This window comes from Cryptotermes secundus, unplaced genomic scaffold (genome assembly GCF_002891405.2).
Source record: "Cryptotermes secundus unplaced genomic scaffold, Csec_1.0 scaffold397, whole genome shotgun sequence".
Classification (NCBI taxonomy): Eukaryota; Metazoa; Arthropoda; class Insecta; order Blattodea; family Kalotermitidae; genus Cryptotermes; species Cryptotermes secundus.
In genome coordinates, this window is record NW_019731983.1 from 296,467 (window position 1) to 323,031 (window position 26,565).

Here is a 26,565-nt window from a genome sequence, read left to right on the forward strand (position 1 = left end):
GTTTAAGAATATATGGAACTAGACATAATGCCATTATCACATGCAGTGCTGAGCCCTTCTCGAGTAGCCTCCAGACGCTTAGCCACTCAAAGTCTCCCATTTTATAGAGCCCGAAGGTTCGTTACCGCCTTCACAAGAAGCCCTCCGCTGGTGTCTATCCTAAGCCAGATCAATCCAGTTCACATCGCCTATCTTATTTCTGTAAGATCCATTTTAATATTATCCTTCCATCTATGCCTGGGTCTACCTAGTGATGTTCCTTTTCTCTTTCCAACGAAGATCTGGTATACATTCCTCTTCTTTCCATGCGTGCTATATGCCATGTCCATCTCATTCTCCTTGACTTGATAACTGTAACTATATTTGGCGAACAGTAACCAATTTACGCAGCTGTATTCAGTGTCGTACCATTTCGTCTATGTTTGGTCCAAACATTCTCCACTGCACCCTGCTTAGAAACTTGTCGCAGAGAATATAACGGAGCTTACGAATGCAAGGAGCTCTACGTACCTCCCCCCATACGTCTTAATGGCGTGGTGTTTAACCAAAGGGATATTCTTATGCGAAAAGAATGCTGTTGGTAGCCTCGTCACATCGTCATCAACATTGCTCCTAGCCTTTGAAAACAATGCACATATTTTCTGTTGCGTTTCATATATTTATTTTCACATACAACTCAAGAAATAGTTTTCAGGAGACGAGCACAAAACACCATCCTTAACAGGAATTCACACATAGCAATCGAGCGTTCTGTGTGCTCCACAAACTTTCTGATTTATATTTTTTGCAGATTTCCAAACCCTCTCCACATGTTGGATATGGGTCGCATAGGGAAAACGGAAAGGAACGGACACTTCTGTCAAAGTACACGTAATCAAACCCAACACCAATAAAGCGACTGTTAGTTACTGTGCAGCAGCTCATTCTGCTTGCTCTAGGAGCCAGATGATGTAAGACATGCAACCACACAACTGACGGGTCGGCACAACCGTAATGTCTCTGTTTCTTCACGGTGACGCATCCGTGAAAGGGCAATTCTGCGGTGAATGTACCTACTTCCTGGCCGGGCACATATACACATAAGAAACACGGTGACGTCTAAGTTACACAATACAATATCAGACAATTTATTCCACACACGACATTACAGCGTTCATTAAATGGGGAACATAAATAGTTTTTTGGACCGAAGAGAGATGAAATCACAGGAGGTTGGAGAAAACTGAATAATGAGGAGCTTCATAACTTGTACTCTTCTCCAAGTATAATTAGAATGATCAAGTCAAGGAGGATGAGGTGGGCAGGTCATGTAGCACGAATGGGGGAGACGAGGAATGCGTATAGGATATTGGTGGAAAAGCCAGAAGAAAAGAGACCACAGGGAAGACCAAGGCGTAGGTGGGTGGACAATAATAGAATGGATCTTAGAGCGATAGGATGGGATGGTATGGATTGGATAGATCTGGCTCAGGATAGGGACCAGTGGAGGGCTCTTGTGAACACGGTGATGAACCTTCGGTTCCATAAAATGCTGGGAAATTCTTGAGTAGCTGCAGAATTGGCGGCTCCTCAAGAAGGGCTCAGCTCCATGAGTAAGTAAGTAAGTAAGTTCTGGCAGCCAGCTATTAGCAAGAGAGCATTCGTCACTGTAACTAAAATTATTATGAAGCATCCCAATGACTTACTTTCGCGTACCCTCATGTTTTATTACTATGGTGTGCATTTCCCGTCCCGTTACGCATGCTACATGCCCCGCACATTCTTTTTGATTTCTTCTTCTTCTTCGACATTTATGGATTAGGATCCTTGATCTATTTGAATTCAGAATTAATTTTTGAAATGATGAATCGTATACATAACTGGTAGGATGCCTTGGACTGGCGATCGACCCACTGCAAAGCCTCTACCTACACACGATATCACGAACACACAAAAACGTGGGTGCACATCCATGCCCTGTAAGGGGTTCGAACCCATGATCTCAGTGTTCGAGCAGCCGCACGGCCAGTAGGACTTGCTCTCAGTCGCTGAAGACGGTCTGCCGGCCATCAGCCCATCTGTCGCACACCCGCCAAGTCTCTCACAACAGGTTTCAGCATCCTTCAGTACAGTGGAAGTGTTTAATGCAAGAAGCCGGGATAGCTCAGTCAGCGCAGTGACAGACTGCACCTGATTTTTCTCCTGACTGCGATGGCCAGACCGTCTCCTATTCAATGGGATAAAACGGCCGAGACGTGAAAGTGACCATTTATCTCCATTCAATGTCGAGGATAACTCGCCTTCCTCATACATAGAATCGAACCCCGATTCCTGTGTCGTCCTGTCCGCTGTCTAGTCAGTATACCGACCGAGCTGTTCCGGCTCCAAGTACTAACTGTGTCTTGTTATAAAAATATCAATTTTCGCAGGGAGGTCATGTTATTACAAATTTAAGAACTGTTTCTTGGAAATCGATTATTTTTTACGCCACACAGAATATCAACAGCCTTACGCCCTCCAATGAAGAGGCGGCAAGGCAACCAATAAAACTCTCGTGCTCTGAGTGTAAAAGCTTAGAACTTCGACACTATTTTCCGACGCCTATTACAGTGCTGCTGGTACAGAGAAGCTCAACAGCAGAATGGTGATCAACCGGTTCTGCCCACCATTTACCTCGCCTTCACTTCGTTGGTATTTTCATTCTGAAATAATCAATATTTCTCTGTCTGCTGACAACATCTGAGTTTGCGTTCCTGACGAGTCTAGTCCGGCAGTCAGCTAGTGGGTACTGTCAGTGTACAACATCCTCGAGGCTGCGCCATCATCAAACAGTGACCCACATCGTCATAACATCATCAAAAAAGTTACTAGAGTGTATTTTCAACAGACGAAGAAAACCAAAATCCCACACCGGACATCATACTGAACAATTCGCTTCCCTTCTGTAAGATTCCTTCCACAGAGTATGACGCACCTTCAAAAACGTTTTAGACAGAGTACAAACCCCATGGAGCTGAGCACTTCCAGAACAGCCGCCAGTCGCTTAGCCACTCAAGTATTTCCAAATTTTATGAAACCCGAAGGTTCATTACCGTGTTCACAAGAAGCCTTACGCTGATCCATTTCCTCAGCCAGATCAATCCAATCAATACAAACCCATCCTATCTCAGATCCAGTTTAATACTGTGACATGACGCTCAAAAGCCGGAATAGTAAACTCAGAAATGACGTTCACTGCTACGCAAAGATTCGGCTAACACATTTCCGCGGCAACGAATAAGCAAGCAACAATCGAGTAACTTCGGTTGCTATGCAACAGTGCTGTAAACGCGCATTCCCAAAAATAAAGAGGGTGTTTTCTACGTCGTCCGTGCAAAGTGGTTATAAAGAAGAGTGCAGTTGAGAAGAACACAGAATATACGAGGCTTAAACTTGGCGGTGGTCAAGCTTATGACAGTTCAAATGACTCAGTTTTCATTTTAGCATAAGATCTGTAAGTCAGGTATGATCTGCTCTGTAAAGCCTATACTGACAGAGGACTTGTGTGTAAAGCAAAAGGAAGAGTGTTCGATAACATATTATATGTGCGAAATATACACCTGACGAAAGGTCGAATGTATTCATATAAGACAGACCCATCTTCTCGTCAGAGAGGATGTTACATAAGGACTATTACTGCAGGAGTTCAGTTGGGAAAAAAATCTCTGGTCGTGGGCCTCAAGGGGCCTGATGCCAAGACGAACTGATTGGCCGTAAACCGCCAGTCGTAAAGTGACTCTGACTCCGACTCTGAAGAACACAGTCGAGTTTCGAGACGCCAGCCTGCCGGGGTATGAGCCTGGGAGCAGAGGAATTGAATTGAGTTGGCAGTTTCGGAGTAATGGCAAGAAAGGAATTTGGCTGTGACAAGAAGGCTTCAAGCGTGATATGAAGTTACATTGAGACTGTTATAAATCCGTTGCCAGGATACGACTAGTGAAGACTGAGAACCCTAGTGCGTGTGTAACAGTGGACTGTAATATATGGGAATAGTGATAGCGCTGTATTGCTTGTAGTCCTGAGTTGTGTGAATGTATAACATGCAATAAGTCCAATCATACATCCAAAATCCATCTCATAAGTCACCACAACACGTGAAAATATTATCTTCCCACCTGTGTCTAGGTCTCTCAAGTGGTCTCTTTCTTTCTGGCAATCCCACCAAAATCCTACATGAATTTTATTCTTTCCCATGTAGGCTACATGCCCTACCCATCTAATCCTCATTGATTTGGTCATTCTAATTATACTTGTAGAAGAGTACAAGTTATGAAGCTCCTCATTTTGTAGTTTTCTCCAACCTTCTCGTCACTTCATCTCTCTTGGGTCCAAATATTTTAGGCAAAGTATACGTATGCCAAAGCCGGTCACGGTAGCCGAGCGGTCTAAGGCATGCACTGTCTTCGCTCGCTCGGAAACCGAGATCGTGGGTTCGAATCCCACTCAGGGCATGGATGTTTCTGTGCGTTTTTCTGTGTTCGTCTACAGGTAGAGGCCTTGCGACGAGCTGATCACTCGCCCAAGGAGTCCTACCGTACGTGTAAGATCTAGTAAACCGAAGTGAAACGGAGAGTTTCATGGAGGTAGGCCTAGGCCCAAATTGGGGCTGTAGCGCCACAGAAAAAAAAAATACGTATGCCAAAAGTGAATGGCCAGGGGTGAGGAATGCCTACGTTTGGTCGATAACATTACTAGAAAGGGAAATTCGGCCATGACACCAGTCCTGTACCACCGTTTAGGTTCCATGTTCAGCTGGCAGTTTCATGTCAGCCACCGTCCCCACTCTCAACCTGCGAAATTATCTTCGCCGGCGGTAGCTTCACAAATTTTATTGTTCACTGGCTCTACAGCCCATTTGGGCCCTGGCCTCTGATTTTTTCAGTTTCATGATCAGTTTACAGATGGTAGGACTCCTTGGACGAGTGATCAGCTCATCGCAAGGCCTCTACCTAAACACAGGACAACACAAACCAAGCATCCATGCCTTGTGTGGGATTCGAACCCACGATCCCAGCTTCCGTGCGAGCGAAGACAGTACATGCCTTAGACCGCTCGGCTACAGTGGCTGGCTCACAAAATTATATTTCAGTTAATGGATAAGAAAGTAAAAAAGTAAAAGTAAGTAAAGCTATCCTTGCAACAGGCCGTGGAGGCCCACATGGTTGTGGGACGTTGAGGTTCTCACATTTTCTAGAAAATCGGCTCATAGATGGCGGCAAGGTTGTCAGCCCTACGCGCCGGACGCCTTTACCCCCAATAATATTTCAAGAACATTCCTGGTACTCATTTCTGTTAGAGGCTGAGTCAAGCCCAGGGCCATAGTGCGGCTGGAAGGATTAGGGCAATTGAAAAAATCCAATTACCTCATCGGGACTTGAACCCGCGACCTTCCGGCTTGTAGCATAGTGCCTCAACCAACTACGCTACCGCGTGCCCCAATGGATAAGAAAACAAGAAATAAATCCAAAATTTTAGGCATATAACGTCCAGCCTGGATAGTTTCTTCATGGGAGAGAACTTGGTATCTCCACGCATTCAAAACTTAGTTTCGATTAATAAAACACTCGCGCAAGCTGCTATTTCTTATACACTGCATAACCACTGCACTGTTATAACGCATGCAGATGTTTAACCCAACAGCATACAAGCTTGGGAAACTGCAGGAAAATTCATATTCTCTTGTTGTCGGACTGATTGTTAGAATTCATTAAGTATGTGCAAGGTCCTGCGACCGGCCATCTCTGCTCAGGTTTTCTTGGTTTCTCTCTTACTTCAAGCAATTGTTGGGCCGCTATTCAAGTTCCAAGTTGCTACTGCACGCTTCTCGTGTGGCCCTACATATTTAAATTAATCAAAATTCAATAAACTTCTCTGGTAAAAAACGGCAAAAAAAAAGTAAAGCTATTCTTGTAACATGCCGTGGAGGCCCATTCGTTTGTGAGACGTCGAGGCTCCCACATTTTCTCTAGATAATCGGTTCATAGATGACGGCAAGGTTGTCAGTTTTACGTGCCGACCGTCCTTTACCCCCAAGGAAAATTCCTGGTTTTCATTTCTATTAGAGGCTGAGCCGACCCCAGGGCCATAGTGCGGCTGAAGTATTTGGTGCTTCGAAAAATCCAATGACCTCATCCGGAATCAAACACGGGACCTTCTGGCTTGTAGCATGGTGCCTCAACCAACTACGTAACCCCTGACCCCTCCCTTCTTTGGAGGCCACCAAATTACCTTTACGAGATACAAGTCTGATAATTAGAAAATCAAAACTCTGTGGCTCTTGCCTACAGTTGTTCACAAAACTTACAATCTAACACGAATAAACTTTTCTCTTTCCTGAGTACCCAGGCACTTCATAGAGTCCACGGACGGATGCGACGGACCGGATCCTCGGCTTGGTATGTCCGCCCAATTCCTCTCTTTCGTGGGTGCTTCCACTTTGTAGATGCATTCCTGCACACCCCATGACCGTTATGGACTGGAAGGGGCGACGAGACCGCAGCTCCAAGCATTCACTTCACCTAGCAGGAGCTCACAATATTTATCAGGGTCATGAAGACGTGTAGGGAGTGGACGTAGAATAAAGTTGGATTCTCGGGCCGCTTCAGCTCCAGCGAAATGGCTTCCGGTATCCACTGATTAGCAGACTGAATGGACTTCCACTGAACCTGAGATATCCTTATCAGCCACAGGCTGATGAATCTCAAATTGTTCCCGCACTTCTTGAAGAGCCAGTTTAGTACTGCAATCCCACCTACGTCTAGGCGGTCGCACTGCACGGACGAGTAAACAGAGAAGCTCCATGTAAGTTTTGAGGTTTTCACGGCGATGACAATGAAGAAAGTCGTCTTCTGGGTTTAGGCACCGTGTATTCTTCGTTTTGGCCGACGTTTCNGGCTCTGGTTCTTTCGGCTAGCAACAGAGGCCACTTGCAGGCGGCTGTGAACATGGCAATCAATCCCCAAATACCCTCAAGGGGGGCATAATTTACTGATTAGGTGTGTTTCTGGGGCATCCATTAGAGTAGCTGGTTGAGGCACTATGCTACAAGCCGCAAGGTCGTGGGTTCGACTCTCGATGAGGTCATTGGATTTTTCAATTGACCTAATCCTTCCAGCCGCGCTATGGCCCTGGGGTCGACTCAGCCTCTAACGGAAATGAGTACCAGGAATCTTCTTGGGGGTAAAGGGCAGCCGATACGTAAGGCTGACAACCTCACCGCCATCTGTCTAGAAAATCTGGGAGCCTCGACGGCTCACAACACTATGGGCCTTCCTGGCCTGTTACATGTTCATGTGGGCTTCTAGAATATAGTTATACCAAGGCCACGGAAAGAAACGCCATGGCTCGACCTCCACATGTTCTTCTAGCTGTTAGGCCTCATTCCATTTTCATCCAATCACCAAGCCCTCCTGTTCACCACGTGTTAACCTTGCCTAGCAAATAAGCGCTTTCGGATGGTTTATCTAGGACAGAGGGTGGTGGAGGGAAACAGCACATACAAAATGGAAAGCCTCGAGTGATGCAACCCTCAACATCCATGGGATTTCTGTTTAAGGCCTCAGTATAGCTGTTATTTTTAAATGAATGGATAACGGAATAAATACAAGTTACGAGCACCTTATTTCACACAATCGGTAGCGAAATTTCCTTGCCAGCCAATACTAATTGGAGGCAATTGATTTCAGATGATACGTTGACGGCAACGAAATTCACCAAATGTTTCAGTGTTTCTGCATACACATGCCAAAGTCAGACGAGAATTCATACACGTGCTCCGGCACAGAACCAATACACGGCAGTAGCGTTCTACAAGCTCCGAAAAGGAACGGGTGTTGCTTTCATATAGCACAAATCGCTTTCCTGAAGATTTAACGAAGTTCGCTTTGAGCTGCATTTAAAATAAGACCTGCAGCGAACCGATACGGATCGAAGTTACGTACCTTCTTCTTCGTCTTCTAGCATTGTTTCCGTTTCATGTGGGACAACGGACGAACAAGTCTCTCATCTGTGTATTTTTGAGGCTCTCTCAGCGGTGTTATCTTCTAGCATATATATGACGTCGCAATAGGTATCGTTCCTTTAAGGTTCGGCCACACAGAGCGCTACGTACGCGACGCACGCTACGTACGCTATGTTCGCTATACGAACAGAAAATATCTCCCTTTACTGCCAACGTGACTGACTGGCCACAGAGACTTCCGTACACTACGTACGCTATGTTCCCTATGTTAGCTGCGCCGCAGAGTGTACACAGCGTATGTAGCGAACATAGCGTGGCGCTCTGTGTGGCCGAACATTTATAATGCCCTTCTCGGTATCATTTCATCTTCTTGCCTACCAGTAATAATTCTCTCCTTCCCTCTTTGCCTCTCGATATTTCTCAAAAACTGCATACACATTCGGAATTACTGGGTTTTGGGACTTTGTTCATCGTAAGGCATTCTAAAGAACACAACGTTTCGGAAACTGGATGTTTCCGTCCTCAGTTGAGGGGGTGGGAGACACCTACTCTGTTGGGTCCATTAGAGCTAAACTCAATCACTGGACGATTGCCTGTCCAGTAACTGAGGTCAGTTCTTTCCAACAGACCCAACAGAGTAGGTGTCTCCCACACCCTCACTTGAGGACGGGAACAGATCCAATTTCCGAAACGTCCAAAACCCCAGTAATTCTGAGTGTTACACACCACCGTCAGAACTCTTCAGAATCTACTGGCATTTTCCTTTTGTTAATCTTTATACGTGTCTATGTTTCGGCGTTGTTTCTACCGATTTAACATCCATTTAAGCTTTCCTGTACTACACTGTATTGCGATCTTTCCGTTTCTTGGAACAAAATTCCGGACCCTATATTGATGGGAAAGCCAGAAGGAAAGAGACCACTGGGAAGACCAAAGCGTAGGTGGGTGCATAATATTAAAATGGATCTTAGGATAGGATGAGATGGTACGGATTGGGTTAATCTGGCTCAGGATAGGGACCAGTGGCGGGCTCTTGTGAACACGGTAACGAACCTTCGGGTTCCATAAAATGCTAGGAAATTCTTGGGTAGGTGCAGAATTGGCGGTTCCTGAAGAAGGGCTCAGCTCCATGAGTAAGGGTTGGGTAGGGAAATGGGCGATTGTAAAGTAGCGGTCATGGCAAACACGAAACGGACCTCACCTCGAGGATATCACCTTCAAGAAATAAACGAAAAATTATGTATTTTTATACTGTATATTTTTAATTTGCCAAATACAAATTTCTTGCTTAATTACTGAGTTTCCTGCGTTCTGTACTTCGTAAAAGCCCATATAAGATTTAATCGAGACCAGTACGTAGTTACGCCAACGAATATTGTGCCGAGACATAACGTCCCATGGGCATAACTTATTTGCCGAATGTAAGGAGCCCATGGATACTCCCCATACTTATGCCGGAAACTGAATACTCACTGTCGCACATCACGGCCTACAATAACTGCGCAAAAAGGTAAAGCTGTCCCTGTGCTTAATTACGAGGGAGAGCCGGTAAATAGGTGACAAATATGTATAAAACGTAAAACATGCGATATTCGAACCTGGAAAACAAACATTTATTTCTCGACATATCCTCCATCAACATCCATAAACTTGTCTCATCGCTTCATCAGTGTGTCGAAACCTGCAGCATAGAAGTCTTTTGACTGTTGCCTCAGCCACTTCCGCACCTCCATTTCAACGCCTTCGTCATCAGCGAAACCTTTGCCACGTTTCTCGACTCAGCTGTCAATTGCTTTATGTAATAAGCACTTCCCAACATAAACAGAAAACATTTCTTTATGAATACGTATTTTTTATACTGAGTCCTTTTGCTTACACACACAAAAAAACGCACAACAGAACGCTGCTCTTCGGTAGTACACACCTCAAGCATGATCGCCATTTTGACTACTGTAAACAGCCTCTGAATAGGCGCATGTGCTTCTGCTACATCGACTGTCATGAAGCTGGACTATGCTGCTATCTAGTGATACACATAGAAAACTTATTACGTACATTACAGCTGTTTTACTTCCATCTGTGACCTACTTTTTCAGTCTCCCCGTAGTTAAGCACTATACCGTGAAGACATGTGGGAATGGAGGTATAGCTCCACCTTTTCTCACCTCGGTACTAGATGGAGGTGAGTGGTAAGCTTCACGTCTCCACTACTTTAGTCCTGGGGAAAGATTTCCCGGTTCCCAGTGGATAAGAGGCTGAGTGGGACCCAGGATCCGTTTGGATGCTGTGGAGAAGTGAAAAATCTTGCACTGCCGGGAGTTGAACCAGGGTAGCGTAGCCCATCGCTATACCGGCTGCCACATTAGCTATGTAAGACGGTAAAGTAGCGAGGTGCTAGAAAAGAAAGTAGTACCTAATCCCTGAATGTACATGCAGCTGAACGAAAGTAAAGTCATTTCATTAAGTACAATGCGACAACAGCAGAAATTCGGTCGGCAGATTAAAGGCAAGGTCGGTGTTTGTTACAGTACCCGCAGCATGGCGCTGCTAGGTACGATGACCCCTTCAAGTGGTTGTAGTGAAGACCAAGTTGTAACCGGCAAGAAAGCCAATCTGGCTGTCAGTTGTGTCAGTGCCTTATACCCGAGCAGGTAGTACCTATGTGTGCTTCTCAGATGTGCGTGTGAGTGGCTGCAAAATGCTGACGGCTCCGTAACCATACGTCGCCTACACCATGCGGAAGTGTCTTCCAATGAAGGTCAGTGATCGAACATCACAATTTGTGACAATTATTCTATTTATACCAGTGGAAAAGTCCGTTAAAATTCAACGGGGAATCATTTCTTTCTTTCCTTCTCCAATAAAAGGCTGAATAAAAAGTTATGCCGTTATGCTTCAGATGACACAGTCGTGTACACAAACTTACCACAGGCACGCGATAGCGTAGTTAGTTGAGGCACTATGCTACAAGCCGAAACATTGCGGGTTTGATTCCCGACGAGGTCACTGGATTTTTTTCAATTGACATAATCCTTCCAACCGAGGCCGCACCATAGTTCAAGCAGCTAGTCGCTGGCTTCCCACCTCGGCGGCCCGGGTTCAAGCCCGGGTCTGGTCAAGTGGGATTTGTGGTGGACAAATTGGCGCTGCGGCAGGATTTTTCCGAATACTTCGGTTTCCCTTGTCATCTTCATTCCACCAAATTCTCCATCATCATAATCACCCGGGGCAGGTACAATAGGCCAATCAGTGGCCGACGTGCCGAGTGGACCCAGCTGGACTCCACCCCCCCCCTTTCCGAATTTTGTTTTAATCCTTCCAGCCGCACTATGGCCCTGACGTCGACTCGCCTCTTAATAGAAATGAGTACCAGGAATCTTCCTGGGGGTAAACCGCGGGCGGTGCGTAAGGCTAACCTCACCCGCCATCTCTGAGCCGATTGTCTAGAAAATGTGGGAGCCTCGACGTCTCATAACCTTCTGGGACTCCACGGCCTGTTACAGGGATAGCGTTACTTTTTTCTTTTTACCTTTTACCGTTGTAAATATGTTAAAACTACGGCGATCTGAGAACGCATGACGTACAGCAAGAAACATACATGCATAATCACAAACTGTCTATTACCGCTACTAAGGGTATGTATTGCACCAAACAGCTGAAGATATTCAGATGTAAGACTGACAAACCAACAGCTTAACGGAGGAAATTATAGATGAATTTAATTCATAATTTGTTTTTATTTTAGGTCACATTGTTAGCGTACTTACGCCGAGCAGAATACGATGGGTGGGGCATGTATTATGCATAGGGGAAACAATAAATATATACATATTTTTGGTTAAGGAACGACGTGAGAAGACATGACTTAAAGAGACTGTGTGTGTGGACAGACTTTAGAAAAATATGTTGTATGTGAAGTGGATTAAACTGGGTACCGCGGACGCGAAGTTTCCATGATCACGGGTTCTACAAAAGAATTCCCTAACCAAAGAAAAATGTTGCTTAGTCCACTTTGAATGAACATACCCTATCGTCTTCCAGAATTTGTGATCTTCACGTATTGTGGTAGGACCCGAAGTTCTATCCTCTGGGGTAAGAAGCCGTGTAGTCCACTGCAAGTCAACAGACGTTTCTGAGGAATATACGAGTATGTGCTAGCTGCCTGTTACACGCTGGTTTCTTGTTTAGCTTACTTTCCGACACTGAAGGCGTCAGCGAGCTGTTCCTTCGAAACGTCGGTTCACTTTCAGCTGACTACAGAGAGTTACATCCCAGAGGATATGACTCTTGACATATCACTATTACGCCAAAATGATATGTTGGCCCTGTAAAGGCAGAGGTAAACTTGTCTCTGTATGAATGTATGGGAGGGTGGAGGTACAGCCCCACGCATTATTAACCTTGCCATGAGATGGAGGTGAGTGGCCAAAGTCGTGCCCCTGCCGCTTTACTCTCGGGGAAGGCCGTCCGGTCCCTGTTCGATAAGAGAATTGCTGGACTGCACGGCCGGCCTGGACGCGGTGGAGAAGAGAACAATCATCGAAGTTCGGACGTCCAGCTAGTAGCCACTCATTATACTGTCTCACCTGCTCCCGACCTAATGTTGTGAGGGTCCCAAAATCAAGCAGAATGAGAGAGGCAGGGGATGCCTGGAGGAAACAAGAAATAAATATGAAATGTCGGTTAGGAAATTTTATAGGCAGGGACCACTTGATTGACTTGAGAAGGTAATATTAAAGATGACCTTGATTATAAACACGTCAAGTGTAATAAACTCTTTTCTTAGCTTACTTCCTCCGACACGACAAGGACCGCACAGATGACGAAAACAAAAATAGATACACAGCAAGGTAATCTCATAAACCTTTTCTTTTTCCAAAACATGGACAGCAGGCTAAAAAGGGGGCTTATATAAACCACCTTATTGTGTATGTGTCCCCCCTATCGTTGCTAGGCAACTGCCAGGTAAAAACGTTCCCACGGCAATGAATAAACGCAACGATACAAGAACTGCTGGATGCGGTATTTTCTATACAATCCGTGACGTATAAAATACTCAATATGTAATAAAAGGAACGCAGGCTAGATTAGTTCATCAAGGAACTTCTTGTTTTACTTGCTACTCAGAGACGCTGTCAGTATCGAGAGCGTAGAGCGTCGGTGTTTTAAACTCGCTCAGCATTCGGTACGATGGTGCAGTCACAAAGAATTTTGGGCAACGCAAAGACTTACCAGCTGCTTAGGTTATTTGCTTATATTCATATACATAGAACATTCGCCAGGGTGTCAAGAATATAAACCGTAAGCGCATGCGCGGAACTTTGGGGTTACATACAGGGTGAATCGTATAGAACCGGCCCGATGAATTTGCTAATAATTCCGCANAAACCGGCTCCGACAAACCTCCTATTCTATCCAGTGAGCACTCGGATTTCTTTCCCCGGGAGTAAAGTGGCCAGGGAATTAAGGTGAATATAAACTGTGAATGCATGGATCTATACCTGTACTTCCACCTCCCACATCTCTCCATGACGAGGTGCTTAATTAAGCACAGAAACAACTGTGCCATTATTTCATTTCATAACTGACAGACCTCCCAAAGTATAGCGTGTCAGTCCTCTCGCTAGAGTTCAGAGTAGCAGCGTACATGAGACAGGACCATCTGAACCCAGACCAGGGCATAAGCAACCGTGCTCTGTCGCTGTGCAGACACACAGCAGACCTCCGAAAGTGTAGCGTGTCNTCTGAAAAGTTATATTTTCTGGGATATAACGTTGTGTAGTCCAATGAAAGCCAGCCGATGTTTCGGAGGAATATATCTCCTCCATCTTCAGGTTCTAGTTGCTGACCGCTTCATTTTGGCTTCTTACTTGAATCACTTAGACACTAAAGATGGAGGTGATATCTTCCTCCGAAACGACGGTTCACTTCCGCCTGATTACACGACGTTATCTCCCACAATCTAGAATTCTTCATAGTCAACCAAAGTGAGAATCTCAAACCCAAAATATTAAAGCTGTTCATTGTGGAAAGCAGTGTCCGTAGCTTAATTTGAAACAATATCATAGCATTGGCCTTCAGGAACTGAAAAAATCAAGAATAAGCCAAGTGAGGACAGAGCGGTAGCAAGGCCAGGTTTTGAACCCGAGCCCTACCGAATACGAAGCATGTATACTACCCATTAACTACCATTCCGGTAGAAATGTTACATTACTCAGACACCTAAGTACCGTACGTTTCGTTAAATACAAGCCACATCGAAAAGCATTACAAACGAAAAGCCACACATTTAAGCACAATCACACAGCGTACGCATTAACTGCATGATTAACCGTTAATGATCTTCCCAACACCGTGATCAGCCAAGCGCGGAGCCAGAGATGATACCCAGAACTTAACGACGCAGAACGCGATAACGCGTAGCGTGGTCAGGTCTATCGCACAGCTCTCGTGGCTGAGTATAGAGGAATGACAGAATGTTGACTGCTGGGCGAACTTCCACAAACCCTATTTCAGTACTACACTGCTCACCAGGAATCTTACATGAAGTCACTCTGGCCTAAACCCCAGACTGCGTTGTGAGAAGCCAGCGCGTAAAACAGCCTCAACATCTGATGGAATTCTATACGAATGCCCTGTAAAGTAGGGTTTAGAGTGGACCGGCAGAGGCAAAAATAAGATTCGTTTTCGTAATGATCCTTGCGAGACCTGTGAAGCGATTTCGACGGGCATACAGATGAGCCCACTTTGCCTCCACCACGAAGTGGAAACGGGCGTGAAGTCGTAGGACGAATCAGGAATGACGAAGCGCTGGAAAGACAGCACACTGTTCATATTCGCTACGTTCTGCGTAAAACAGGATCTAAACACAATCTCACTGATCTGTGACACGACTGCATTGTGATTTTCGTCCATAACGTTGAGACATAACCTCAAAAAAGTGACCTAGGCCTCTGACAAATTATTATTGGCTCCGTCACCACAATTCGTTTATGAATTTTATATATTTTACATGTTTCGACTCTTTATGGCCATCAAGTAAAATATTTACACTCATTGTACTTGTATGCGGGGAACGCGGTAGCGTAGTTGGTTGAGGCACTATGCTACAAGCCGGAACGTTGCGCGTTCGATTCCCGATGTTCATTGTATTTTTCAATTGACCTAATCCTTCCAGCCGCACTACGGCCCTGGGGTCGACTCAGCGTCTAACAGAAATGAGTACCAGAAATCTTTCTGGGGCTAAAGAGAGGCAGGCGCGCAAGACTGACAACCTCACCGCAATATGTGAGTCGATTGTTTAGAAAATGTGGGAGCCTCGACGTCTCACAACCCTATGGGTCTCCACGGCCTGTTACATTTTTATACTATTTCCCTTATATTGGCCAATGTTTACATTTGGGGGAGGTTATACGTGTTACTTGCCAATGTTAATACCAAAGTACAAACTATAAGTAAAATATTAAAATGTTTCATTTATTGTAGTTGGTGTTATTAAAAGAATATTGTTTTTTTTTCTGATCAGAGTAGAAGTTGTCTTCTCTTGCGTGATCTTGTTGTTCACGCAAAAGATGACGCCGAAATACAACAGGCCTGTAATAAAATAACTTTATCGAAGAAAGACCTTGAGAAACTGCCAGTCGGTTAGCCAAGACACTCCCGCTTATTCTACAAAACACGTGAGCTTTCATTGCCGCGTGTTTTGAGTTTCTCACGGCGGTGTTAGATTACACTGTTCTGGGAGGTGACATCGTGTGGTAGGCAAGTACCGACGTTTCAGAGGAACCTACTGACATCATCTTCCACCTTGAAGATGGGGGCAGTATGTATCCGAAATTTTGATACGTGTGTATAAAACTGCATGGCATCGTATCCCACGAGACCATAAACTTAGTTCATTACCGTGTTCACAACATCACGCCAATGAGCCCTGTCGTGAGGCGAATCCTCCGACAAAGCTTTAGAATTCAGTATCCTCCTGGACAGTAGGTTACACGTCCACATTAACATCCTGCTGGTCGCTCTTCCACCTTGCAAATTAGCTTAAGCGCCATGTTGCTGTTGTCAAGGGCTGGGAATTAGGTTAAGCAGTACAGGACAGCCAAGAACTCGAGACTCATGCGTAGAAACGCATTTCGGTACTTGAAATGAATTTTTACGAAACGTTCTGCAGGAGGGTGTCCGTTCGGTTGTGATCCAGTCTACAGGTAATGCAGCTCGGGTGTTATTAGTCACAGTAGTGATAACTAACTAACAAACTAACTAACTCCACAGAGGGGAGTCGTTCTTGAGAAGCAGCTAGTCGCTCAGCTACTAAAGAAGTTCCCCCACGTTTTACAGGACACGAAGGTTCATTACTGTCTTCACACGAGCCCGCAACTGGTTCTTTTTCTCAGCCAGATGAATCCAGTCCATATTAAGATCCATATTAATATTAAGATCCATCTTAATATTATTCTCCCACCTATGTCTAGGCGTTCCTTGTGGTCTCTTTCCCTCTGGGTTTGCCAATAAAATCTTGTATAAATTCCTCTTCTGTGCAGTCAGTAACAGTAGTGCAATAAAAACACATTTATCCTCATTGTGATATTTTCAGCTATAGTTTTAATGAGATTAGTGTTAGGTTGTTCGATCAACAGGTCATAAATACACTATTTTTCAAAATATATGAAGTCTTATCCAACAGGATCTCGTATAATGATGTTCAACCTGAAACCACTAAGGGGCCGCACTGTACCCTAGTACCTATCAGCGGACTCCATTATAAAAAAAAATACTTCCCCCGCCGCACATAAACATTAATATCGCTCCCGGAATCGTCATATCGATGCAGCTCAAACACTTGAATAAAAATTGGACTTACACGATCAAAAACATTTATTTAATTCAATGTTTCCATTACGATGGTGCTCCAGAATCAACCGCTAAATGTCTGGCAGTAAAAGTAAGTAAAGCTATCCCTGTAACAGGCCGTGAAGGCCCTTAGGGTTGTGAGAATTTAAGGGTTCCACATTATCTAGACAATCGGCTCACAGATGGCGGTAAGGTTGTCAGCCTTACGCGCCGGCCGCGCTTTACTTCCCACAAAAATTATTTAATTAATTCCAGGTACTCATTTCTATTAGAGGCTGAGTCAACCCCACGGCCATAGTGCGGCTGGAAGGATTAGGTCAATTGAAAAAAATCCAGTGACCTCATTGGGACCTTCCGGCTTGTAGCATAGCCCCTCAACCAACTACGCTACCGTAAAGGTCTGGCAGTGTACCTATATTGCTTAAGATCTTCAAGGATGATACAAATGTCAACAGTTATTCGCCTGGTGTAACGGCCGTGGGGATTCGTTGCGCTGACCACGCGACACCATCTAACCGCAAAAGCTGCCATTAACTTAGCCGACAAGTGGCGCTTAATCGGTCGGTCGGTATAGTTCGCTTGCGGACTAAAACCGTGGAGTTTTATATTCGTCTGGTATGGTGTCAAATAAATTTAAAAATGACACGGGATATTCAGTTACGCACTTGACTCAGGTTACTTTCGCCAAGATTTGTCGTCTGTTCTCAGTAGGAGGAAAATGTTAACAAGTGTTTTGGGGAACACAGGTATACCCTCGCGAGACGCACAAAACCAACTGACGGGTCGCACGAGGCCCGCGTGCAGCCAGCTCTAGGTCCCCGACGTAAAATCACATAGGCAGGGGCACTGGCATCCCCCCGGCAGAACTTACTGAGAGTCCAACCCTCTTCTATCTTCTTCTCACATGTAAACCCAGGGGCAACAGTTCGTCTCTAGTTCCTGGTCACGTTATGCCCTACCAAGTGGGGCCCACAAGGAGGGGGTAAAACCATGCATCTCCACTGGCTTTTTAGAATAAAATTATATTGCATAAAGAAAGAAATATACGAATCTAAAAGTTACAAAAGGATAAAGTTATCCCCGTGCTTAATGAATTTAGCTCCACGCCACGAAGACGCATGGGGGAGTAGAGGTATAGTTCACCATTCCTTGCCTCGGCACTGGATGGAGGAGAGTAGTCAGCTTCACGCCCCTGCCGCTTTATCCCCGGAGAAAGATCCCGCGGCATCCATTGTACAGGAGACTGGGAGGGCCGCTGAGCCGGTCTGGAGGCTATGAAGAAGAGAAAAATTTTGCCCCTGCCAGGAACCGAACCCCTGTCGCTATACCGACTGAGCTGTCCCGGTTCTATATACGGAATACTAATATCAGAAATTACATGTATATTTAAATGTGGCTCAGTTCATGTTTCATTACAGAGGCAATTCTTAAGCACATTGTGAAACGCGTTAAAGGTTTGTTTGTCAGCAAATCTCCTGGCCATGTCCATGCCGCAAACAGTACGATGTTCACATCGCGCGAATCAGTCGTGTCTGCCGAACACTTCAGCAGATGTTCCGGTAACACTCATATGCTGACGTATGTCTCTGCTGCGTTGTCGTTCCCAGAGAACTTATGGGGTCCTATCCAGCCTTTAAAATGATTCAGTCACACAGAAAGAGCGGGCATAACGCAGTCGGTATAGCTACGGGATAGATGGCCGGGGGTTAGATTCCCGGCAGAGGCAAGAGATTTTCTCTAGTCCACAGCTTCCAGACCGGCTCTGGGGCCCGCCCAGTCTCCTATCCAATGGATACTGGGTGTTCCTTCTCAGAGGTAAAGCGGCTGGGGCGTGAAGCTGATCACTCACCTCCATCCAATGTAGAAGTAAAGAATGGCGGAAATATACCTCCACTCCCCAATACGTCTTCGTGTACTGTTGCTTAATTAATTAAGCACAAGGATAATTTTACATTTATCATAGTTACACATAGGTAAATTGTGCACTGGAACATTTCACATGGCATAAACCATGATGAAAAGTGTTTGTGTTGTACACAACAAAACTGGTGAACTCTCAAAGCTCAAGGGACATACACTGGCGGAGTGTAAACGTTTCACATTTGAGCTTTCCACAACGATTATTCTACGGTTTTGTGGGATCCGACGCCGTGCATATACTTATTTATGGTTTCACAACTCTGGTACAATCTCAGGAAACAGCGTCGAATGGCAGCAAGATTACAAGCTGAGGTGAAAAGGGCTGCTGGCATAATTTGAAATGCTATGCACGTATCTGCCTGGAAGGACTAAGCAAACACGTGAGAATCCTGTCACAATGATCCCGTGTCCCGGCTAAGAATCACAACGGCCAACTCCTGACTACTTCAGCACGCTCACTATAGGTGATGTTCGTGTATCTTGGTATAGAGGTAAAGCTCAATTACTATGTGACGGCACAAACCTGCGTGGAGGAGGGGAAGCGAAGGGAAAACAGGACAGCGGTGTGAGCAAGCGCGTTACGAGTCCTTCAGACATCGAAACCGGCTGCCAGTAACGAACTGAAGTGTTTCCCTCTCATAGTTGCTGTAACAGAATATGGACTCGTACGAACCTCCCATACATGAAAACTGTGTGCCGTCACATTGTAATAGAGCTCTATTAACATTTCAGGAAAGGTAAAGGTATCCCTGTAACAGGCCGTGAAGGCCCATAGGGTTGTGAGACTTCAAGGCTCCCACATTTCTAATCAGCTCATAGATGGCGGTGAGATTGTCAGCCTTATGCACCGGCCCCCTTTATTCCCCATGAAGATTCATGGTACTCATTTCTGTTAGAGACTCATAAGACCCCAGGGCCATATTACGAATGGCAGGTTTAGATAAACTAAATAATCCACTGACATCAGGAATCGAACCCGCGACCTTCCAGCCTGTAGCATAGTGCCCCAATCAACTATCCTACCGCATGCCCCTTCAACATTTCGGTGGAACATTCTTTTATCTACTCTGAAGATGGAGATAGTAGCTACCAGACTATACGGATTCACATCACAGAAGATCATAATCATTAATGCAACTTATCTGTTCTCTCAGCGGTCTTGTTTCGTGTTCTAGAGGCACATGGTTCAAATCTCGGTCTCTCCGACAGACAGAACAGCTCGCCTGACGCTGTCCACCAACTGTCACACACTGTTTCCACGGTCGCGGAAGTAGCAGTTTCACTCTGATTCACACGGTATAATGACAACACTCGGCCGCCCGCTCACATGCTGCATGACAAGAGCAATAACCGGCTATGTCTTTCCCGTAGGAACACGACCATACCGTAAGATTTTCGTAGCCAAATTATACGCTTTACTCTTCAATCTGGTTATGAAGATACTGGGAATGTTGACGCTGCTGCTCGAGTTACGTCATGCAGAAACACGTGTACACCCTGCATAACAATATAATTCTAGTCTTCCAGTGCATGCCGTGCCTCCTGAGTTCTGAGTCGCATGCTAAGATGAAACACGTGTACCAGAAACACATGGTAGGGATACAAAATGAGTACACATTCTTGGTCTGAAAATCTGAAGAGAAAAGGTAGATAGGAAGGCAACATTTAAATAAAATTTAAAGAAATCGGATTTCAGAATGTGGACTAGATTCAACTGGCTGAGGGTATGGCCCAGTGGTGGGCTATTATGAACACGGTAACAAACGACAGGGTTCCATAAAAAGGCGGAACATCCAATTAGATATGCGACTATTAGCTTCTCAAGGACTCTGCTCTATGCAAAAGTACCGAAACTGATGATATATATCGCTTATTTACAAATGCATATGAATAGACATGTTAAATGTTGACGTTTATTTATATGGTAACGATACGTCTTTTTTTGCACTGTCTCTACAGCCTTGGGCCCTGGCCTCTTCTTTTTCAGTTTCACGATCATTTTGCAGACGGTAGGTCGCCTGGGACGAGTGATCAGGCCGTCGCAAGACCTCTGCCTAAACACAGGACAATACAAACACAGAATAAACGCATACAGATACCAAATATCCATGCCTTGTGAAGGATTCGAACCCACGATCCCGTCTTGCGAGCGAGCGAAGACAATACAAGACATGCCTTAGACTGCACGGCTACCGTGATCGACACCGATACATTCGTAACTATTTAATATAAAGTTTTCATTAATATTTTTCAACGTCTTCGCCATTACTGTTTCCCGTTTTTCAGGGTTTTGCATCCCGCGTTGGCGGTTATGTTCCTTCGTCACAGAGTACATTATTTACAAAACCAATCGGTAGTATTTATCCAGATTAACAGATTGAATAAGGGATACAAGTTTGTTCTTCCTTGTTTTTCGTGAAATAATAAGCACACTGACAGGCTATACAGGAGTAAAGGCGTCTATGCGTTGAACTGAACACCATGCTGTGGAAACGTACGGAGAAACAGAGGCAAAGCTGCAAGCTAATAGTTACCCTCACGCTCCAGCCGCTTTGTCTCCTCAGCCTGCGGAATTGTAGGCTGGGTGGACATGGGGAATCCAACACAGACCGTTCAGCTCGTAGTTTAGTCACTATCCTCACTGAGCTATTCGTTATGTTTATGTAATAACAAATAATTCTGGAAAAGAAAGTTTGTATTTTCATCGCATACTTCATGCCACATATTCATCTTGTTATACAAAATTCCATTTCTGCGTTATTATCTGGCTTGCAAATGGAGTAGTAACGGCAGTGGAGCTGTTATGGGCCAAAATTAAATTCACCCGATAGCCCGAAGTGAAGTGCTTCGTAATAAAGTGTCACGTCTATCTCAGTTTCTTCAAACCGTACCTGCTAAAATGTCAACTTCCTAGGACGATTCTTAGGAACGAGGAGGCAGGAAATGCTGGTTCAGTTCACCAGGCAGACAAAATTCTGGTCGTTAGACGTTTCTCCTCAAGAGACAACGGGTCTAACCACGCCAATACATCCGCCCTGCCTCTCTAGTGTTGAGTTGTCTACTATGCGCACCAGCGCACTGGAGGGCCTTAACTAACTCCACGAAGCTGAGCCCTTCTTGGGAAGCTGCCATTCAGCGTCTCCCGACATTCCATAAAACGCCTTACACCAATTTTAAATTAAAATTGGTATGGAACAGGACGCCATTAGTCTCCATCCACGCCGCCATGACTCGAACCGCGGTCTCCCAAAATGTACCTCGGCTGTAGGACCCACCCAGCCTCCTGTCCAGTGGGCACCGGAAATGAGGCGGCCGGAGTGCGAAAGTAACTAATAACTTCCACCTAGTGCAGAAGTTACGAATGAGTAGGACAGTTCCTCAATTCCTCCATACGTTATCGCGGCGGGGCGTCTAGTTAAGCACAGTGACGCCTTTACTTTGCCTGTAAGCTTATCACTATTTCACGAAACACAAGGAAAAATAAATTTCTGCCTCTTGTGTAGTCCATTAATCTCGATATTTACCATCAACTTGCTTTTTAGGTAATGCAATCTGTGACAGAGAAACAAAACGACGAATGGGGGGATGCAAAGGCCGAGCCATAGCTCAAGCGGTTAGTCGCTGGCTTCCCACCGCGGCGGCCCGGGTTCGATCCCGGGTCTGGTAAAGTGGATTTGTGGTGGTCAAAGCGGCGCTGGGGCGGGTTTTCTCCGAGTACTTCGGTTTCCCCTGCCAATCTTCATTCCACCGAATTCTCCACATCATAATCACCCGGGGCAGGCTACAATAGGCCAATCAGTGGCTGCCGTGCCGAGTGGACCCAGTTGGACTCCACCCCCAAATAAGACAATTAAAAAAATAAAAAGGGGGATGCAAAACTACGAACAACGGAAAACAAATTACGAATACGTTGAAAAATAATAATTAAAATGCCATATTAAATAGCTATTAAATTTATCGGTACCATATCAACGTCAGCAACTCATAAAAAGCTACCATAAAGTCCAGTGTTTCAGGTTAGCTCTTTCCAGCGGACCCATCAGACAAGATGTCTACCCCCTTGTAGCTTTACAGTTCTCTCTACACAATATTCCCGTACAGGCGCGAAAGAAAGCAGCGAAATACTTCGCTAGCTGCATGTATATTCCATGTTACTGACCAGCCAAAACTTTACGCGAATCCTATCCTCCCAAACTAGATGTCACGACCCACAGTTTGAAAAACCGTGCTGTATTATAAACCCCGAGAAATGCACTTCCAGTTTTGTTTGAGTCGTGTCTGCCATTGTGAGACGCAGATAGCATCTAATCTTATTACCTATAGCACACGTGTAACGACCTTCAACTTCGTTCCTTAGGTAAGGCTCTGATGAAAGTTAAATCGTGTCTGTAGTGGCTATGAAGAAATCCGGCAGGCGCGACTAAGCCGAAGAGGAAGTTGCCACACCCACATTGCAGGCCACAGTGGGGGTTTATAGGTCTTGGCTTGACCAAGTCGTTTGGTACGCAGCGGAGCGTATCCCTTGTTTCGCGTTTGTTGTGGGTTTGCAGACCAAACAAAAGAAGTTTATGGAAACCTACTTACATTTATATATTCCAGACAACCGACCCATACTTTGGCTCGGTAGATGACAGATCTTGACATCTAATTCGAAATTTACCGAACAGCTTGGCGCAGTTCTCACAACTTTCTGAAATTTGACCTCGCTTTGGTTCAGGTTTAGCATCCAGTTTCTTCAAACACATGCAGTTTGTCAAGAATCAGGCTAGAGGAGTCGAGATTGCTCAGTCGGTAAAGCGACTAGCTACAGGTTAGGAAACCAGGCCATTGTGTCCACGGCTTTAACGCTTTATGTTAAGCACTGGGGAAAATCTACCTTATTCTTTAACTCTACCGGGTTGGAATTGGGTCTGGATACCTCGACTGAGGATTTTCGTAATTTATCTCATGGCAGACTCTGGGACTGTAACATGAAGTAGGCAACGGCATCGTCCACGTCCTAACAAATGGACCAGCATAATGATCACATAATGATTTTAACAAGCCGTGTTCTTCGCCAAATATAATTAGATTGTAATATTTGAGATTTTCACGGCGGTGACTATGAAGAATGCCGTCTTCTGGGATGTGGCGCCGTATAGATCCATCCTGAAGACAGAGGCGGTATGTTCCTCCGAAACGTCGGTTCACAAGACCTACACCGCGCCACATACCAAAAGACGGCGTTCTTCATAATTAGAATGAGCATGTCAAGGAGGATGAGATGGGCAGGGCATGCAGCATGCATGGAAAAGAATTGGAATGCATATGGGCTTCCGGTGGGAAAGCCAGGCGGAAAAGGACCACTAAGAAGACCAAAAGGTAGGTGGGAGGATAGTATCAAATGGACCTTAGAGAGATAGGATGTGGTAGTATGGATAGGATTGATCTTGCTCAGGATAGGGACCAGTGGGTGGCTCTTCTGAAGAGGGCAATGAACATTCGGGTTCCATAAAATATTGGGAAATTACGATTTGCTGCCGGCTTCTCAAGAAAGGGTGAAACGTCGACCGCCTGTGTTGTCTAGTGGTCAGTGGTCAGAGCTTCTGGCTAGAGATCCAGAGGTCCGGGTTCGATTCCCGACGCTATCAGATTTTTCTGAGTAGTGGCTCTGAAACGGGGCTATTTCAAAGAATTAACGGCCGTGATGATCCGTTGCGCTGACCACGCAACTCTCTATCCGCCAAAGTTGGAACTAACTTCGCCGACAAGCGGCGGTCGCTCGGTCGGTAGTTCGTTTGCGGACTCAAGCCACGGGGTTTGTTTTTTGTTTTAGGTGAGGAAACGTTTTTAAATACACAAACTACGTACTGCATTCATTTCAGTGTCGCTGCCGTGGTCTCCTGTCCAGTTCGCATCACATGGAATACGAAACAGCTGTCACAACGAACTTTATTTCTATGGGTCCCTTCTTGGGCTAGTTTCAGGGTACCATTATGTGTCAGGCTACTAAAACAAAGGTAAAAGTATTCCTGTGCTTAATTAAGCACCTCCATAAAGACGTATGGGGGAGTTAGCGTATAGTTCCAGGCTTTCTTAACCTAGACGGGAGAGAGCTAATTTTATTTCGGGGAAAGTTTCCACGGGCCCAGTAAGAAAGAAGGTTGGGTCGACCTCCGAATTGATCTCGGCAATTATAACCATTCCAATGGCATTAGTTTATCCCTTGACGCCCAGGAGGAACTGCAGAAAATTGTAAAGGCTGGCTATCAGCTTGCGATAATGACGTTGTGTTGGGCATTTCCCATTGTCTTGGGTAAAGGCAAAGTTGTCCCTCTGCTTAATTAATTAAGCATTGCGCCATGAAGACGAATTGGGGAACTGGAGGCATAGCTCTACCATTCTTAGCATCGGCACTAGTTCGAGGTTAGTAGTGAGCTTCACGCTCCAGCCTCTTTAGTCCCTGGTAAACAGCGTTCGGTAACCATTGCACAGGAAGGTAGCTAGGCCTCAAAGCTGGTCTGGACATTGTGAAGATAAAAAAATCTTTCTCCTCCAGAGAATCAAACCTCGGCCGTCCCGGCCGCAGCCTGTCCCTATACCGATTGAGCCACCCCGGTTCCCCATTGTCTTGGCTATGTTTTACATACATGGCGTATCTGAAGTAGGCAGGGCCGCGCCATAGCTCAAGCAGTTAGTCACTGGCTTCCCATCGCGGCGGCCCGGGTTCGATACCTGGTCTGTTCAAGTGGGATTTGTGGTGGACAAAGTGGCGCTGGGGCAGGTTTTCTCCGATTACTTCGGTTTCCCCTGCCAATCTTCATTCCACAAATTGCTCCACAATCACCCTCACCTATCATCTGGGGCTGGTGCAATAGGCCAGAAGTGGCCGCAGTACAAGGGACTTAGTTCCACCCCACTAGCAATAATAATAAAAATAAAATAATCTGAAGTAGGCCCAACTCCCGTTGTCAAGTGACTGTTCCTTTCTGTAGGTTGTTTAACGACGCTTGTTCAGTATCGAGAATATAAAGCGGCGATGGTACGTGAATGAAGAACTGAAATGAACCTGGAAGCAAGCCGTCCTGGCCCGATCGCGGTATCATCCCGACATTTAACTGGAGGAAAACACAAAAGAGAACTTCATTCAGAATAGCCGACGTTTCCACTGAGTTTCGAACCGAGCACTTCCCGATTACAAGTCCAGAGATTTACTGTTGTTGTTGTTATTGGATGCACTTAGACCAACTGTTGGTCCATTGTGCGTCCCCTTACGATATACTACCAGTCTCTATTCCCTACCGGTACTGGTGCGTGCCATCAGTCCCGACTCAGCCAGCGAGTTCGGCCTCTACTGGCTCAGCGGTATCTCGATGCTTCCCCCATCTACCGGAGGCGTTAGAGACTACTGTTTGGCGGGAAATGACCTTAATTTGGCTCAGAGGTCCCCTTGGGACATGAGGTTCTTTTACGTGCCGTAAAGCTACGACACGGGACCCACGGCTTAAAGTCCGTCCCGGAGGACTTGTTCCCTGAATTTTTCCGCCCTTAAAAATTCCACGACCTCCGCCGGGTTTGAACCCGCATACCCTGAGTCACGAGGTGGGAACGTAGTCCAGAGATTTACCTCTAGACAAACCTGTTCCGTGATTGGTTGTCAAGCGAGAAGAATATCCAAGTCTAAGATAGCAAAATGCTTTGGGGTGCGTACGGTAGAACACAACGGGATAAAGCGCAACTCGTCCACACAGAAGAAAATGAGATCAGTGGGGATACAGAAGAGTCGGTATTTATCAGAACAAAACCGGTCATCAGCCAACCAGGCCTAGACGTCA

General features: G+C 45.5%; 2 protein-coding genes across 4 annotated transcripts in view; one reads left to right on the top strand and one right to left on the bottom strand.

Annotated features, from left to right (window-relative positions):
• Nucleotides 1-26,565, bottom strand: part of LOC111867397 (rab3 GTPase-activating protein catalytic subunit) — a 189,328-nt gene that overhangs the window by 44,402 nt on the left and 118,361 nt on the right. The window lies entirely within an intron of this gene.
• LOC111867398 (leucine-rich repeat and fibronectin type-III domain-containing protein 3) overlaps nt 10,545-26,565 on the top strand; it is a 95,641-nt gene continuing 79,620 nt past the window's right edge. Inside the window, exon 1 of the mRNA XM_033752665.1 lies at nt 10,545-10,736. Within this exon, the coding sequence (XP_033608556.1) occupies nt 10,713-10,736 (24 nt within the window). The 5' untranslated portion in view covers nt 10,545-10,712. The remainder of the gene's footprint in view (nt 10,737-26,565) is intronic.